This window comes from Corythoichthys intestinalis, chromosome 13 (assembly GCF_030265065.1).
Source record: "Corythoichthys intestinalis isolate RoL2023-P3 chromosome 13, ASM3026506v1, whole genome shotgun sequence".
NCBI lineage: Eukaryota > Metazoa > Chordata > Actinopteri > Syngnathiformes > Syngnathidae > Corythoichthys > Corythoichthys intestinalis.
This window is the reverse complement of record NC_080407.1, coordinates 40,308,480-40,326,848: the sequence shown is the minus strand read 5'-3', so window position 1 is coordinate 40,326,848 and position 18,369 is coordinate 40,308,480. Positions and strand designations below refer to the sequence as shown.

The following is an 18,369-nucleotide window of genomic DNA, read 5'->3' as shown; positions in this document are numbered from 1 at the left end:
ATTCCACAAGCGTTCGGAATAATTTACTGTAATTGCAAAACCAAAAAGGCGCGGTTCATAAAGGCGTATTGAACCGAACAGGGCGAACCGTTCGGTTCGGTTTTGAACTGCGAACCGTTGCACTGCTAGTTGTGGCAGAGGTGACAGACACGAGGATCTTGGCTAGCGAGGAAAGACAAAGGTTTGAGGAGGCGGCTTCAACATTGTACAGATCTGCTGTGTGGCAGTATTTTGGGTTTGCTGTTGATTACAATGATCAGGGACGAAATTTGCGATTAAAACAAAAACTGTGTGCCAGTATTGCCTTACAACAATACAGTACATCACGGGCAACACGACCCTCCACTCATCTCCGCTGCCATCACCCAGACAAGTCATTTGCAGAGGACAAGGTAACGCGACCCAAGTCTCAGAGCAGCATAGCGGACGAAAAAGTTGGGGCCGGCTCGATGGGTGGTGGCCATGATTCTTGCTTCTTGAAGCTTTTCAGAAATACAACAATGGTGTAGCCTCTTGTCACTCAAACATGTCTGACCAAGAGCGAAGGCCAACATTGTGTCGGAATTATTCAATATGGTGCTGCAACGATTAATCAATTAACTCAACTAATTCGATTAGAAAAAAAGCCTTGAGTCAAATTTTGCTGCTTCGAGGATTCGTTGAATTAGAGTGGCGTTGTAGTAGTTTGTTTTGAAAGTGTTTACACCTAATTTTATTGATTTAAGTGGAATCACTGACCCCTAGTGGCAATAGTGAATATGACATATTTCGCCTAACAGCTGAATCCAGCTGCTCCTTGTTAAGACCAAAATAGGATACATTTTCGTTTGAGCTAATGAATTTGTTTGGTTGAATTCGTTTTTGCATTTGGTATTTAGTTTAGTAGTACGTTTAGCAGTTTTTTTGTGGGAATATGTGTTTCAACGATTTGTTAAGAGCCTTGAAAAATAAAATAAGGGTGGGGTTAGAGCATTTAAGCTAGTGAACTTTGCTATACAAGATCTCCAATTGTTCTTTTGCTTTACTTAGACTCATATATTGAGTTATTTTTTTATACTGTTTGAGGCTAAGCTAAGGTATTTCAATTTATTTAATGTCACTTATTGCTCTTTTGAAATGAAAGTGCATTATGCATTGTTTGAAAAAACACTTAAGTATTTTATCTTGTATTCACATTCAATGGTCTTTAGAAACTGCAATCTTAGCAAGCCAAAATGTTATTGCAAGCATAGTTTGTTTTTTTTCGTTTTATTGAATGTTTGTAATCCGATTACTTGATTATTCGAACCCACCCATCGACAGCTTGATTCCCTATATCAGGGGTTCCCAACCTATTCCACTAAGGCACACTGTGGGTGCAGGATTTCATTCTTACCAAACAAGATGACAACACTTTTTCCCCAATCTGGTGTTTTACAAGTGCAATCAGTTGATTGCAGTCAGGTGTGGCTTGTTTTAGCAGAAGCCTCATTGGTTCAACTGTCTCTGCTGGATCGGCTGGAACAAAAACCAGGACCCACAGTGTGCCTTGAGGACTGGGTTGAAAACCCCTGCCCTATATAATCAATAGCTGCAGCCCTAATTCAATTAAAAAAAAAAAAAAAAAAAAAGAAAAGGGAATTCAAAACCTTTTTCTCTTCAATCAAAAAAAAGATCAAAAATAGTATTTGAAATATATATTTGGGGGGGGGGCAATTTTATTTTTTCATAAGAATTTTTTCCTTCATTGAAAATATTTTTTGGTTGAAGCAACTTTTTTGAATGATTTAGACACAAATGTCATACCCGTAATCCGGCCCGGACACAAAGGATTGCTTCAAATCAAATCAAATCAAAGAAAGAAAAACATTTTAAATGAAAAATGAATTGTTCAAATGCAGATTTTTGAGTCTCAAATATTTTTTTGCATCAAAAAACTTTTTCTATGATTGAAAAACAATTTTTTTCCATTGACCTGAATTGTCTTTTGAAAATATTTTTGTTAGAAGCAACTTATTTTTTGATTGGATTATAAAGACAAAAATGTCCTACCTAAAATGTGGCCCCAACTCAGAACAATATTATTTCAATCAAAACAATTCAAAGAAAAAAGGTTTCAAATGCTTTTATTCTGGAGTCTCAAATTTATTTTAGCACTCATACTTTTTTTCTTTATTGAAGTGACTTTTTGATTGAAAATGTATATTTTCATGAGGCAACTTTTTTTTTTTTTGATTGAAGCAACTTTTTTTATTGAATAATTAAGACACAAATATACCTCCATAATGAGGCATCTTTGAGTGAACTTCCAGTAAAAATTAAGTTCCTCGAGGCTGGGCCGACTGTCCTCTTTTTTTGGAAATCAAAACATGGTCACTCTAGCCAAAACAGGTTCTCAGAGTGGAACTTCAAACGACCAAAGTGTTTTCCGCCAGACCCAAACAAATTTCCCCTTTGGGGAATCAGGATTTTCTTGATTGTTCAAGACTATAGATGTCCAATTCATTTAAACAGAGAGGTCTGACCTTGAACGCTCATCTTTCAATAGCGTACCGCATGAATGCTATTTTTAGACCGTGATGTTGCATCATAAAGCGGAAGTGGGACATGATAGACACGCCCTCACATACAAACCATTATATTTCTGCTAGTTTTCTCCAGTCATCTTTCAAAAATTGAAGATGGACCGATCAAATCTTTCGATTTTGTCACAGTCAAGTAGGTCTAGACCTCAAGCGTCATAAACTTAGTGGGTTAATTCCACACAAAAGGCAGCTTGTTGCTAATGGCGGCGCGCATGTGCGGACAAAAGTCGACGTGGCTACTGGCTAGCTCCGCGAGTAGAACCGCTACTGCGCAAGTGCCACTTACATCCTGTCGGTACTTACATTAGGTTGCGACACGCCTCCTTAAACATGATGAGCGACACATCGGTACAAAACAAAAATTATCAATAGTTGTTTTGTTTTAATGCTAAACTCATTAGCTGCCATTGACGGAGCAGAAACGTGAAGGCTCCTTTGAAAGATGTACAACATCACAGTATGCGTGACACTAGAGGAGTTCCAAAAAATCGATTATTACATGCATCGCGATTCGACACGTGACGATTCGATTACGATTCATAAAGGTTCAAAAACGATTATTTTCACTCATAACTTTATGACAGCCGCTCGTTGCCGCACGAATTTCAAGACACGTCTGCCACCCGGACACCGTTAATGGACGCACGCACAATGTTATATGCTCCCAGTTACTGGGAGAGAGATTTACTCCTTTTTAAAAGACTGGAAAATAAATTTGTGTTTTAGGCAGGCACAGAACCGGCGGTCACGCTTTTGTGCAGCAAGTTACTTTTTAGAGCGAGAGGGGAAGAGAGATAGTTCGTTGCTCCTTGTCTTTCCCACTATCCAGCAGTTTTAAGGCGTTTCAGTTTAAAAAAATGTCCTGAGTGTGTTGCTAAGACCTGTGTGCGTCTATAAGAGGTGAGTACACAAACCCTCTTGTACTGTTAAGCCTTTACTGTTGTTGTTTTTGAGATGTTAATTGTTAGCGCCGAGCGCTAAGCTAATTAGCTAATTCGCTAACGTGTATTTCATATGCAGAACGTGTAAAACCATGAATAAGTACAGCGGTAACACTACAAACATGCGAATAGTACAGAAATCTGTTGTTGCGGGAGAGAGGGAGAGAAGTGCGCGCGCTATAATGAGTGCGTGTATGGCGTGTCATGCAGGGGCAGTGTAAATTTGTATTGTTGAGAGAAATAAGTACTCCCTTTAAAATGGTTAATGTTTTTGCACTTTCTTATAAAAAATAAATAAAGAAGGAGCTTAAGGGCAGCTTTCTGTTGTATGAGCATGTTTCCATATATTTCAACTAAATAATGGACAAATTTGTTTGGCTACTTTATTAACCAGTACTGTGCGGTGCAGCAATAACCGCGATAATCGCGATTAACCGCGATTATCGTCGATATAGCGATTATCGGTCAAAAATCGAATCGGAGCCCCCTGAATCGTAATCGAATCGAATCGTGGGGTGCCTAAGATGGCACACCCCTACGTGACACCATTCATGACTGAAGCAAGCGAACAATTAAACAAACCGTTGAAGCATCTGTTTTTGTTAATTGTATTTCTTGTGAATCATATTGTTAATTTTACTAGTTTTACTGTTGGGTGTACTGTGTAAAACCTAGTAAGAAGCTTCGGCAATAATTAAAGATGCATTACTGCAAATTTATCTGCAGTATTTTGTGATTATAACTAGAGATGTCCCAATCCGATATTTGGATCGGATCGGACGTCGATATGAGCAAAAAAATGCGCATCGGTATCGGATCGGCCAACATGGAAAAATTCCGATCCAGACTTCCGATCCAGTTTTTTAAAGTCCGGTCCGGGTTTTCCAGCGCACAGATTTACATAATCCATTTCAGTTTTTGCTTCGGTTTCCCCAAAATCTGGTCCGCATTTTACAGCAGACCTTCAACACACTACATTACCGTCTCCCAATTTACAGAGAGACTTTATCGGTAAAAATGTCAGCTGTGCGGGATCATTTCACCTTAAAGGACGACAAAGACGAAGAGGCATAGTGCAACATATGCCACAATAAAGTCAAGCGTGGTGGTAAAGCTGTAAGAAGTTTGAATACAACCAACCGAATCAAGTATTTAGCGAAATACGACCACAAACAATATAAGGAGTGTGTTAAGAAAACCGAAGACAAAAAGAAAGGTCCTCCGCAACTAACACTGGCGGAAACTTTTGCTATGCGTGATAAACTGACACTCGACAGTCCCAAAGCCCAGGGAATAACAAAAGTCATTGCCAAAGAATTCATTCTGGATGACGAGCCATTATCTCTCGTGAGTAAAGACGCACCATTCAACACTTACAACCACGGTACAACATGCCCAGCCGTCATTACATCCTTGAGCGATTCGGCCGTGGAAGATTTGAGAACGATTCACAAACATCCAAATTCCAGTTATTGAAATATGTCAAGTAAAGCGGAACTAATACACAGCGTGGTCTTCGGGACGCAATGAGAAACGGATGGCTTTGTGTCCCGAGAGTAAACATCATGCTTGTCATAGACCCGGGTAATGCCAATGCTCAACTCACGGCTTTAGCCCAACTCATCCCGCTAGATAAAAAACACAATAATACCTGACTGCTGCTGACAGCCGGTACAAACTACGTCAACATCGTTTTACTGTAGATAATAGATATCATATGTATATAGAACTAGTGCTAAATGACAGACTCGACGGCGTTAGCAACACGTGTATTGAAAACTATGCGATGCGTTAGTAAACAACCGCCATCTTAAAGCAGGAAACTTCCCTAGTAGGCTGTTGTAGTGAATCTTCCAAGCGAACCTAATTAACTTTTTATTAGGGCTGTCAAAATTATCGCGTTAACGCGCGGTAATTAATTTTTTAAATTAATCACGTTAAAATATTTGACGCAATTAACGCACATGTCCCGCTCAGACAGTATTCTGTCTTTTGTTAAGTTTTACAGCAAAGCTTTAGTGCTGTCTAACAGCGAACTCTTGTGGTCGCTTTGCGACATGGTTTATTTTTTTCTTGCCAGTTCAATATGTCTGCACGACGTCTCGGGCTGACGCCTACGTTGTAATGTTGTGCTAATATGATTCTTGGACAAGATTTGTCCGTAAGTATGGTTGTTGTAAAGAATGTACATATTATGTTAGTAAGCGAAATGTTATATTTTTTTGTATGAGACGCTTTTTGTTTATATTTAGTGAACCTGTATAGCGTGCTAAGCTAACGTTGTTGCTATTGCAATGCTTGTGTACTTTTTTTTTTGTAGTTTTACGACGGTCTAAAGAGGACAATGGTTTGAGGCTATTTTATTAATAAATCAGATGAAAAAGGAAGAAGTCTGATTATTAAGGCGTCGTTCACTAGCTGTCTAGCTTTGGAAAAAGTAGACGCTTCGGAGTGAGGACAGCATAGACAGATTTAAATGACAGTAGAGTGAAATGCCCACTACAGTCCTTATGTACTGTATGTTGAATGTACAGTGGGGAGAACAAGTATTTGATACACTGCCAATGGAAAACCCATTGGCAGTGTATCAAATACTTGTTCTCCCCACTGTATATATCCATCTTGTGTCTTATCTTTCCATTCCAACAATTTATTTTACAGTATATATATATAATTTACAGAAAAATATGGCATATTTTATAGATGGTTTGAATTGCGATTAATTGCGATTAATTACGATTAATTTTTAAGCTGTAATTAACTCGATTAAAAATTTTAATCGTTTGACAGCCCTACTTTTTATCTAAAATACTAGTGTTGTATCGGTCATGAACGATTCGTTCTTGATGAACGAATTGTTTGCGTGAACGAGACCGAACTAATCACCTTCTGCACTAATTCGTTCTAGGAAGCTGGGGCTTGTTAGCTGCGTGGGAGGGCGTTGAGCAAGCGGCAGCGTCTTCTGACATCGCACACGACCAATGAGAGGCCAGCTGGTGCTGTGTCACCAGTAGGTGGATGGCGAGATAGTGTAAAGCGCTTTGAGCGCCTTGAAAGGTGGAAAAGCGCTATATAAGTATAACACCATTTACCACCTTATCGCCGGCAGGGGAGGGAGCGGAAACAGAATCGGGGCGTCTGTCACTCACTTCCACGTGTGGCCAATAAGCAGCCAGCGTGCACGCATGGGGCAAGAGTGAGTTATGTCACTTCCAGTTCACTTACTCGGTCCTCCGGCTCCTGACCGAGCTTGTTGCTAACTAGTTTCCAGTCATGCGGTGAACGAGTCAAAAAATGATGGGAAATGACTTTGTCACATATTTGTTAATGTGGAGCCTATTATATGCAGCTCAAACAGACAAAAACACCACACAAACCTAGCGAGCATGGTTTAGTGTATTACTTTTCTCAACGGAATCGGGACTACATATGACGACGTACTATCAAATTTACAGTAGTTTAAAACACTTTTGCGGGTAGTTACGAGGCAAGCAAAAGCTGAGCTGTGGTCGAGTGACGGCAGTGCAGGGGGGAGAGAACTGTCATTGTATGGAGGCTTCATGGCAGCGATATTTACCTCATATGTGCACAGAAAAAATATTTATTATGATCACCATAATACTGATTTGCAATGAAACTGTATATACATGTCCATTTTTTCCGAGTGTTTTATTTTTTTCGTGTCAGAGCGTGTCGGGTGTTGGTTGGTTTGACAAATTATGTCCATCCATCCATCATGTGCTACTCAAGCGCCCAAAAACAACGCACGCGGGCATGGGAGATGTCGTAATATGTCTACATTTTTCTTAACAGACTAATGAGAGTAGAAAAGCGACATCGTAAAGAGCAAACAATTATTTCTCGTCAGCTTTTGACGATCTCAGATGAGGGGACGACAGGGGAGCTGACCGGATTATTTTATTTATTAATACCAGTGATTTGCAATGAAACCGTCTAACATCAAAATGTAGTACTGTTTTCATTTCGGAGCAACACATTTGACAACTAGCTATTTACACTTTAGGTTTAACAATAGTTACCAAAAATGGTAACACTTTATAATAACTATCCGTTTTACTAGTTAATAGATCATTGGTAAATTGTTGATAAATGATTTATTGTTGATTTGTGATGTATTTATTAACAGTTTGTTAAGCATTTACAGGGTGTTCCAATATGGTTGACCCCATTGTAAATGCCCATGCTAGTTGATGGATCTTAATAAAACTATATACACTTTATGTTGAAGGTCATAAGTTTTATTGGTTAAATATACAAAGAAAAGTACAAATATTTGTTGGTTCAATGGCAGATTTTCATAAATGTGCAACATGAGTGCTGCCTGCAAAATGTCTTATCAAAATGCCTTTTCTTTTGAAGTGAACGCCACTTCTTAACCTGAAAAGATGGAAATGCCAAACGTTACACACAAAAACGTGAAACGTTTCTACACAAACTGTGTTTCAGGTTAAGAACACCCTGTAAATGCTTAACAAACTGTTAACAAATACTTCACAAATCAACAATAAATCATTTATAAACAGTTTACTAATCATCTATTAACTAGTAAAACGGATAGTTATTATAAAGTGTTACCCCAAAAATAATAGTGATGAGCATACAAACAAAAACACAACAGCCCGTGAGGTAAATATGATGTGTTGGTCGTTCCATATTTAGAAATTAAACTTTCGATTTATTTTTATTTTCGTGACAGCACGCATGCCGCGTTGGCTGGTAGCAACAGCATTGTATATGTGATCAAGATCATGCTAAAGAAAGTCCGTGCGCCCCCGACCCAAACCCCCATTCCCCTCACAAAAGGAAAATGTTTAACCGTGTCCTAAATCGAAAGGCAAGCACATGCCATGACTTTGATCCTATAGAAATACAACAGACGACGCGGAAGTTCTCCCTCGCTTTTGCAGCAGCGGGAGGGAGACGAGGCTGGGAAAGAGGAATGATATCGTCTGTCACTCATTTCTGAAACTACGACGAGTGGTCAATGAGGAGCCTGTGTGCAAGAGAGGGACGGACCAAGCAATGTCACTTCCCGTTCAGTTATACTGTGAAGCGGTCTTTGGTGAGTCGTTCGGCAACGTCACTTCCCGTTCACCAACCGAACGATTCATTTGGGCGGGGAGGTGGGTGAGGGGGGCGAACGATTCGTTGAACAATTTGTTTGAACGAGTCTTTTTACTGAACGAACTGGAATGGATTCGTTTCCTCAAGTGAACGACAGATCCCGTCACTATAAAATACTCCTAAATCGGCAAAATCTTGACTTGAATCCGTCTTCAAAACAGTTTTAAAACTTTCACATGTCGAAAGTAGACAGTAGGGAATAACGGGAGCAATTTTAATAACTAACGGTTGATTCGCAAAATTAAATGAATTGAATGTAGTTTAAAGCTGCTGATACAGAATGGGACTTGAGTATTTTATTTACTGTTTTAAAATGTTACATTGATACTGAAATAGTCGTTTATTTAAACCTGAGAGGCTTTTTATACAATTATTGTAACTAATGCATGAAACATTAAAAGCATCTCGTAGCTTGGGGGGGGGTTGTGGGATTTTCCACTGAGGTTGTTTATGTGTTTTGCTTTTTTAAGACAGTTTACAATATTATTTGCACGTTTTACTGACTGACTATGCCATTTCTGTTATTTATGTTTTGTGTTTGTCACTGAATAAACAGGTCAGTTTGTTGTTACCAACCATTGTGTGTTGTTCAAACTCACCTAATTCAGCTGGCTAGTTGTTATCAAGAGTACTAAAACCCTTTTCAACATGAGTCTGACAACTAAGTAAGGAGGCTAAATAACTTTAAACTTTAACACGTGCTCAGATAGGCCGGTATCGGGATCGGCCAGTATCGGTATGAGATCGGAAGTGCAAAAAAATATCGGTATCGGATCAGAAGTGCAAAAACCTGGATCGGGACATCCCTAATTATAAACAGACCTTAATGACCCACTCTGACGATTATCGTAGGCTGCAGCCCTCCTGAAATATCTGTAAGCCCCCCTAAGTAATTTGGTAACAAAAAATGCTGACATTTACTGTGAAGTTTGCGGTGCTGTGATTTTGTCTTTTTTTTTTCTTTTCAAATATTCACTGACAGATTTTAAGGAGTTTAATTAAAGCATTATTGTTAAAATAAGTGCACCAAAATAAATAAATTGTACACTGTTGCCACAACATCTCCTGCCTCATTGATTTTTGCCAGACCTGTGTTTCTATTGTTACCAAAAACTTTTGTTTTGTCTTTCCAATCATGTATCACACATGTATGTTGACATTTTTGTAATTTGGCGAAATTTGGGGTCTCTGAGCGGAACTTGAGTGTTTTGCGCCATGTACTTGACTTTCACACAATCATGGTGCACATTCTTGTTCTGCAGACGCTCAGTCTTCACACACACTTCCAGTTCATAAGTTTACACATACATGTGTTGCATCTTCAACTCACGCTGATGTGCAGATGTCAAAATGAGTCAGTCATATTGTCAAACAACAAGGATTGGACACACTATTGCTAGAGGTGCACGATATCCCTTTTTTGAAACCGATACAGATATCGATAACTTCCTGCTCCTCGAGACCGATACGATAGCTGATTATACTGTATATAATTTTAAAATGTATATTCACCAGAGTTTTGGAACACCTTTAGGTCACAAATACTAGTGGTGGATTCAACCCGTCGTTGTACTGGGGCCACGGCAGGCTGCCCAGGGCTCGTCTTCAAGCTGAGGAAAGCGCATTCTCGGCGGGCACGCGAAGAGGACCGGCCACAAAATGCAAGCCACTTCCTTATTAAAACGTGTGCCATGATCCCAGTATTTGACATAACACAAAACATGATGTTTACTCACTTCCTTATAAGCCCAATGGTCCCACAGCTGTCAGAATTGTTTATGCCAATCTCTGGGTGAACGGGAACCATTTGAAACCCAAAAAGGCTCATACGCCTCTTCCTGGTACAGCAAAATTTTTCTCCAGCATATTTTGCTGGTGTGATGCGAAAAATAAACAAATTAATCCGCAAAATCAACTGAATCCGCAGTCGTTCTTCATACAGCAGTATTGGATGTATACTGAAGATGACTATCCCGCTGAGGTCACATTCGTAATCCTCATCAATCCAGGAAGTCGCTCATTTTCATTAAAAAACTGAATAAATATATCGATCACTTCCACACACATCCAAACGGTCCATTTCATTCGGAGCATAAAATACTGCGGAAAGTATGAAACATGCTTTTTGCTGCCATACGCTCTTTAAGCTAGAATAATGATTTTCTTGCATGTGAAGTAGGGGTGTGACAAAATATCGTAATGGTCATATGATATTTAGTATCCCAAAAGGTTATCGTTATGCTCCTGCCAAGAATTGATATCATTGAGGTGCTTACAGGTCACTTTGGCTAGGTTCACACTACAGATCTTCAGCATTTCAGCGAATGTTGACCGTTGTTTTTCGTACTCGTATAATTTGATTGCAGATATTTGCTCAAGTGTTATATGTTCCATGACTAAATTAGCCATTGGTTCGTGTTAATATTGTGTTTATTTTTCCAATTTAGCTATATTGTTTTTTAGCTATAGTTAAAGTCGCCAGTAGCAGACGGGCTTGATTACATGATATATTCACAGCATTAAGATCGCCAAGCAGACAAATGTTTGGAGACAATGAAATCAAGCATTTCGAAAGGGATGAGCGTTTTTTCGTTACCCACAGCCAGAGTTGTCGTATAGGTTCACACTGCAAATATGTATCTGGAGAATTTTCCTGATCGTTGGGACATTTATTGGATTGGGGAAACCCCAATTTGTAATAATTAAATTGAGTTGTATGCCAACTATGCAGTACTGTATTTTAATTAGATAAACTGCAGATTGCTATTCTTAGTCTTTGTAAATGTATTTTTAGAGATTTGTGTCCAGCAACTATTACCGGACGTTACTGAAAGGTCGTTTTCTCTATTTTTTGATTGGTGAATATGTAGAATTTTTACATGATAGTAATTTACTCTATATCACATTAAAATTAGTAAGAGACGATCAAAAACAAAAACAGTAAAGATAGAATAAAAATCACAAATGGGGTGCTGCGTGACAGTATCGGTCTTTGTCAGGTGACGTAACGCTTGCAAAAGCCGCAGTGCATTGTGGGTCGAATCGCCATTTTGAGTGCTCACTTATTGTAAACAACTTAGCAGTGAGACTTGTCTTTGCTTTCATCACTGTCTTTGATGAAATGGGACACTCGTGTTGTGTGAAAGGCTGCCATACTATCACACGACAAAAATGGCAGCAAAGTTGACCAAGACGTAAGATTTTTTTCGTTTTCCCTCTTGGAAAAGAGGTTATGGACAGCAGGTTGAGGAACTAACGAAGCGGCGTCGGATGGCCTGGGTCGTAGCGGTGAAAGGAATGGAAGGGCGTCACTTTCGACACCATATCTCCCTTCCTGCGTGTTTGCTCTCGACATTTTCATAAAGGTAAGTCGTAATTTTTTTTTTTTAAAGTATTGATACTGAATATGCTGTTTTTTGCTTTCTAAAGTCGCTATTTTCTCATTGGCTAACCTTAGCTAGCTAGCCTCACTTGTAAACTACAGGCAAAGAGGGAGGGCAGTGGAAATGGGTTAATATGTTCATGATAAATCAGTGTTTAATTTATTCAGTCATCGTTTATAAAAAAAAAATTGAGTGAATGATTTGAAAGATAAAGGTAAATAGCAAAAATGCACAGAAATAATTATCCATGCGTGAGATTTCCTTTTGTGATCTGAGAGATCTGATAGGATGGTAGCATGTCTGATTAAGTGTTTATGATTGTGAAATGCCATGAAAATATCCAATCTTACCTAGCTTTCTAAATAAAACCTGATGTGATTGCAGGTGAACCAGCTTATGAAATGATGGAGACTGACCCAGACTGGGCACCATCCCTACATCTGGGACACACATCTGTTACACCGACAAACGCTGCACGCTCTGCAAGACGAAGTAGGCATGAGCAGCTACGGAAAGACACACTGCAAGCACCAGAGATGGGGGTCCAGCAGGATGCAAACAATGAAGAGCTGCAGACCAAGGAGGGACCATCTGAGCCTGGTGAAATAAATAGTCACCAACAGAATGAGGAGGGCACACCTGATGCTGAAGAAGAAAGTGGTCAGCTACAGACTGAAGAGGGGACACATGAAGCTGGAGAAGGTGGTGATCAGCTAATCACAGAGGATGAGACGCACAACAACAATCAGGATGTGACACAGACTGTGATTATTGACTGTTTTGAAATTTTCACAGAAAACCCATCAAATCTAAAAACACGTGCCCAAATGTTTTCCAGCTACAAGCACCACCACACTATTAAGTATTTCATATGTATTACACCCAAGGGAGCCATTTGTTTCTTATCAAAAGGCTGGGGAGGGCGTACAAGTGACAAACATATAACCCTGAACAGTGATTTTTTTTTTGATAATTTGTTACCTGGGGACATTGTCTTGGCTGATAGAGGTTTTGACATACAAGAATGTGTGGGCATGTAGTGTTCAGATGTCAAACTCCCAGCATTTACAAAAGGCCGCTGTCAGTTAGCAGCTAGAGATGTGGCGGAAACTAGGAAAACAGCACATTTGAGAATCCATGTTGAAAGGGTCATCGGAAATGTTTGTCAGAAGTATAAGATCTTAACAGGAACCATACCCATAAACTTGATTCTTCCATGTGAAGGTGAAGAAGCTACAATGTTGGATAAGGTTGTCAATGTCTGCTGTGCCCTGACAAGCCAGTGCCCAACAGTAGTTTAGTACAATTAGTTTTCTTTTCGTAGTGTTTGTACAAGGAAAGGGTTTTTTTTTTTTGAATATATACGTTTGTAGATGACTTAAACCTGTTTAATAAAGTATGTCAGTGACAATTTAGAAGACTTCTTGACTCTTTGCCTTGCTTAGGTACATAAAGAACTAGTGTTGGTTTTGATAATGAAAAGTACTTTTTTTTTTTTTTTACATTCAAACAATTTTGTGGAGATAAACACTGAATAGGAAATACGATGTTTGCTAACAAAACGAGAAGTTTGACAGTTTTACTTTTTTAGAACACTGCAGCAGCACAATGGTAAACAGAAAATAGCAATACAAGGAAATATAAAACGTGCATATGAAGTAAAATAAATAACACTAGTTGTAGAATAATGTGTTCAAGTAAATTTGTCCCACTTCACATGATAAATCCTGCATTGAGAGAATTTCACATCTTTGCATGGAGATGTCAAAACTAAAACAATATATTGTGCAATATACATTAATTTGCATGGCATTATGACAGTTCCTTCACCTGTTTTAGTCATGCGATGTTTAAGATGATATTCAAGGTACAATTCAAGTTCAACCATGTTCAAGTATGAGCTGTATCATGTTTCTGAAAGGAGCAACGAGAGTGACGACTATGTTGTCGCAGTCCTGTGGTCGAAATGCGGAGATCCTGCACAGAGCCATTCGTTAAAGTGATCCTCAAACTTAAATACATGTAGGCACTAATAAACCACAATTGTTCTCTTGTACTAAAATATGTTGTTAGAAACACATAAAATGTTAAATCAATGGCAATATTTTATAATATTTAGTCCATATTTTGACCGTTAGTTGGCGCCATGGTTTGCGGGCTCGCAGTGATGACGTCATTGGTAGGCCTGTCGCGATAACAAATTTTAGTGTGCGATAATTTATTTCATAAATTATTGCGATATGCGATATTATTGCACCTCCCCAATTAAAAAAATAAATAAATACAATAACACTGTGAGAATACAGTATATATTAATAGATCATGTACACCCATTTAAACCCAATAAATGTTTACTCTTAAATTCAAAAATACTTTTTAGGAAAATACAACAATATCAATACTGCACAGAAACACAGAAGAAATAAAATGTGTTTTTTTAAGAAAAATAAAATTCCACTTAATAATTCAAACATCTAGGCAAATGAAAACGTTTCCCCTCATAGCTTCTGCTATGGCATTTCATGTGTAATACAGTGGTACCTCTACATACGGAGTTAATTCGTTCCAGGAGCTTGTTTGTAAGTCGAAATGGTCGTATGTCAAGCAGGATTTTCCCATAAGAATACATTATAATTCCAATAATTCGTTCCACAGCCCAAAAACCCACACTACATCCTAAATAAATACTGCTGTTACTATTGAAAATAGCAATTACAAAGAGCAAAATAAATAAAATATGAATAAAAATCAGAATAACAATAATATAATAATAGCAATAATAACAATAATACAGTACAGTACCTGTAATTATGTAACGAATCGGCTTCTAATAAGGCGGACTTTTTTTTAGTGTACCTGAACGCACCGCATAATGTGGCAGACTTTTTTTTGTGTACCTGAACGCACCGCGGGGCTGACGGTGAGCAGGAGAGCGCTATTTTACTTTCTGTTTCGATCCTGGCGTCAACAGCAGTGGACACTCGGCGAGTTGATGGAATAAATGATTTGAAACCTGACGAAGCTGGCGATTTCTTAGGCAATGTTACCGCAATAGGAACTGTCACCTTAACTTATAAAGACTGGCGAACGGAGGGGGACCGCTGGCCGAGATCCGCATTCTACGACCCAGTTCATGGATGCACACTTATATTTTGCTATCATTAACGTCTTCATTTCAATGGTAAGCGTCACCTTTTCTTTTTTTTCTCCACCTGCACTAAACTTAAACTGCACTAAACTAAAAACAGAACTAAAATGCATTTTGTGTAGTTGGTAACAAGGAAGCCGAACTTTTAACAGCACGTCAGCCGCACGCGCGCACACAGGTGCACGCGAGGCGATAAATCGCAGCGGAAAAATTATCGCCTTCATTTTTATTTACCGTGCGATAAATGGAATTATTGCATATTGCGACAGGCTTAGTCATTGGTATCTTTCGTGTTCAACAATTGCTTATTGCTGCCTAAACTCGCGAAGTAAAATGCCACGATGTGCTGCTTTTGGATGCAATTTCCAGTCAAATGGAAACAAGGGGAGTGAAGTGAGTGGTCAAGGTGGAATTATTATTTTTAGTGAATAAATGTGCATAAGTGGAAGCTTCTCCCCCTTTTTTGTCCCTGTATGCACGTATCCTACCAACCACGCGTTACAACTAGCGCCCGAACATTTTTCCTGGATCCTCATTCAAGTAAGGATCCGTCTATTTTTCTGGATCCGACGGTCCCACCGCGTCTGCAATATTGGTTTTGGATTTGTCCATTTTTTTGATTCGTCAGTCCCACAGCGGCTTTTCAGATCAGTCTATTTTGCGGAATCGACGGCTGCAACATTGCCATGGTATCGGTCTAATTCCTGGATCTTCGAGTGAGTAAAAAAACGCGGATTTGGATTACTATTGCGGTCTTTTTTGTTGCCTATTCTTCGTGGGAGTTTTCCCCAAATCATACTAAATAATTAAAGCACTATGGCACGCTACAGTGACGACAGTTACTCTGACGTGGACCTTACAACAATGTAGGGAGTTCGTCAGGGAACGCGTGTTTGCGTACTGCTGAGGTCCCGAGTGAAGAGTGGTCAAGGTGGAAATATTATTTTTTGTGAATAAATGTGCTTAAGTGGAAGCTTCTCCCCTTTTGGTACTTTGATACACGTATCCTAGCTACCAGGCGTTACAATGTACAAGACATGGATTACACAAGGTGTGCTCTTTGGCCTGTACTGTAAGCACACGACAGCTCTGGATGCTAACAAACTACATAATTATACTGGGATAAGTTTGAAAGCGCTTACCTTGAATATCTGCTACTAAAACCGGACAGCATACACTCTCGCTCCCAACCGGACTTCCCAACAGGACTCTCTCGCATCACCAGTATTGCCCAACTTTTGTTTTATCAGGTATTTGCTGCACGCATTTTTCCCTGAAGCTCGTCTTGTGAACGACCGACAGTGCTGTCCTGCTCTTCACTTTTCAGATCTGGTTCAAATAGGAAGGGGAGAACTGACGACATGTAGGGAAAGCTAACTAGTGACACGCTGGAATTTCGGCAACGGGGCCAGTGACGTCACGCATTGCGACGTAACAAGAATGGCGACCTATCACTTAAAATAATTTTACAAACTTTATTAAAACGAAAACATTAAGAGGGCTTTTAATATCAAAATATTATAACTCATACTAACATGTATCTTTTAAGAATTACTTGTCTTAAAACAGAGGATCCCTTTAAATGTCCGTGAGCTTCGAGAGATTTATAGTTTCTAAAATGTAAGCGCTGATACCGTAAACGAGGGAGTTTTTTTTATATCCAGCGATGAAGTTGGAGGCAGTAATGTGGCGTCGGAGCTACTCCTGTTCTGGTTTGTTTACAGCCGTGGTACACTCAAAATGGCGCATGGGTGCGTGTCCGCTAGTTTGGCCACGTGACTGACAAAGACCGATTAGTCATACATTTTGTGTTTTTAAACATTCGGAAAGTAATGTATGGTAGTTGCGAGACAGTTCAGTTAAAAGTCAACTCACCAGACATATTGGGACTTGATGTTTGGTTGCTCGGCGACGTGTTGATCCCAGGCGCGGCGTTTCTTCTCTTTGTTACCCGCTAAACTAGGCTAGGCTAGGCTAAGCTAAGCAGGCCTCGAAGTTTCAACGTGCGCTCAAATCGAATCGAAGCAGAAGCGAGATTGAGCGGATTCTTGGCGTGTCCGAAAATTTATGACACCTTTCAGTCAATTACATAATGACATTACGTCGTGGGGCTAAGGAGAGATGAAAAGTGGATTGTCTTCTAAGTACCACCTTTCCAAAGCAATCGGACAGCAACTTCAGCCACTCACATCCTCTACGTAATGACGCATGACGTACAGGTATACGACACCGCTTTTTTTTTTTTTTTTTTTTTTTTTTTTAAGCGAACTTTCATCGTCCTACGTGAAACAGGAACGCTACTTTTGATGGGCCTCATGTCATAATAATCGTTGATGGTAGCTTTGCATTTGATGAAAAAGAAGCCATCTATGTTATTAGTTGTTATTAGTATGTTCAAATACCGAAATAGACCCTACTCACCTACGTCACAAAATGACGTGTCGCTGTATCCGGCCGCCATATTGTACCTATTTTTTAGACCTATAGGGAATGGGACGTACTACGTCACTGTTTGGACGCGCCTCCATGCTGGCAATATGATTTACTTCCGGTTCGGCAGAGTCAATGCGGATTGTAACGTGTGGTAGTGCTAAGCTAACTCCTTCGGTGTTTTAGAAAGAAAATATGGGCGTTTATTGTTGCGTTACCGGGTGCAGCAGCGTCTCCCACAGACAAAAAGGGGTTAGGAAAAATGGACTCACTTTTCACCGTTTTCCTGCATGGAGGACCAAATATCAGATCACGAAGGTACTACGGATGGCTGGATTGCAGCGGTTCGTCGGAAAAGCATTTCTTATGATCATATTTCTGCTGGAATGAGAGTATTCCCCTCATCTCTACTCTTGTAAGTTGAACGATTTATCCGTTTTGGTTTCAATACGTTTTTTTTTGTTTTTGTTTTTTTACTGTTGTGTAAATCTGCCTCGGTAGCAATGCTAACCTACTCCTCCTCCTCACCTACCTGTTGTGTTACTAGGAAAACCTGCATATGAAATGCTGACAACACATCCCGATTGGTCACCATATCTCTTCTTGGGTTATTCTGAGGTCAAGCGCACCACATCGGAGCGTTATGAGAGGTTGGAAAGGCGAAGAGTGCACGCTGAAACTTCAGTTTGCTCTGCTCTTACAAACACGATCCCAAGTGTTGTTGTGAAAAGTCAATAAAATATGAATACCAAAACATG

The 18,369-nt window shown here is 39.5% G+C and overlaps 1 protein-coding gene across 2 annotated transcripts in view; it reads right to left on the bottom strand.

Annotated features, from left to right (window-relative positions):
- The window catches only part of LOC130928935 (oocyte zinc finger protein XlCOF6-like), a 42,081-nt gene extending 24,689 nt beyond the window's left edge, over nt 1-17,392 (bottom strand). For both annotated transcript variants that reach the window (XR_009066762.1, XM_057855765.1), the window contains exon 1: nt 17,057-17,392. Coding sequence is in view for 1 of the 2 variants with exons in the window: in XM_057855765.1 (XP_057711748.1) it covers nt 17,057-17,063 (7 nt within the window). In the remaining variant the exon portion in view is untranslated. The remainder of the gene's footprint in view (nt 1-17,056) is intronic.
- Between the last annotated feature and the right edge of the window lie 977 nt (nt 17,393-18,369).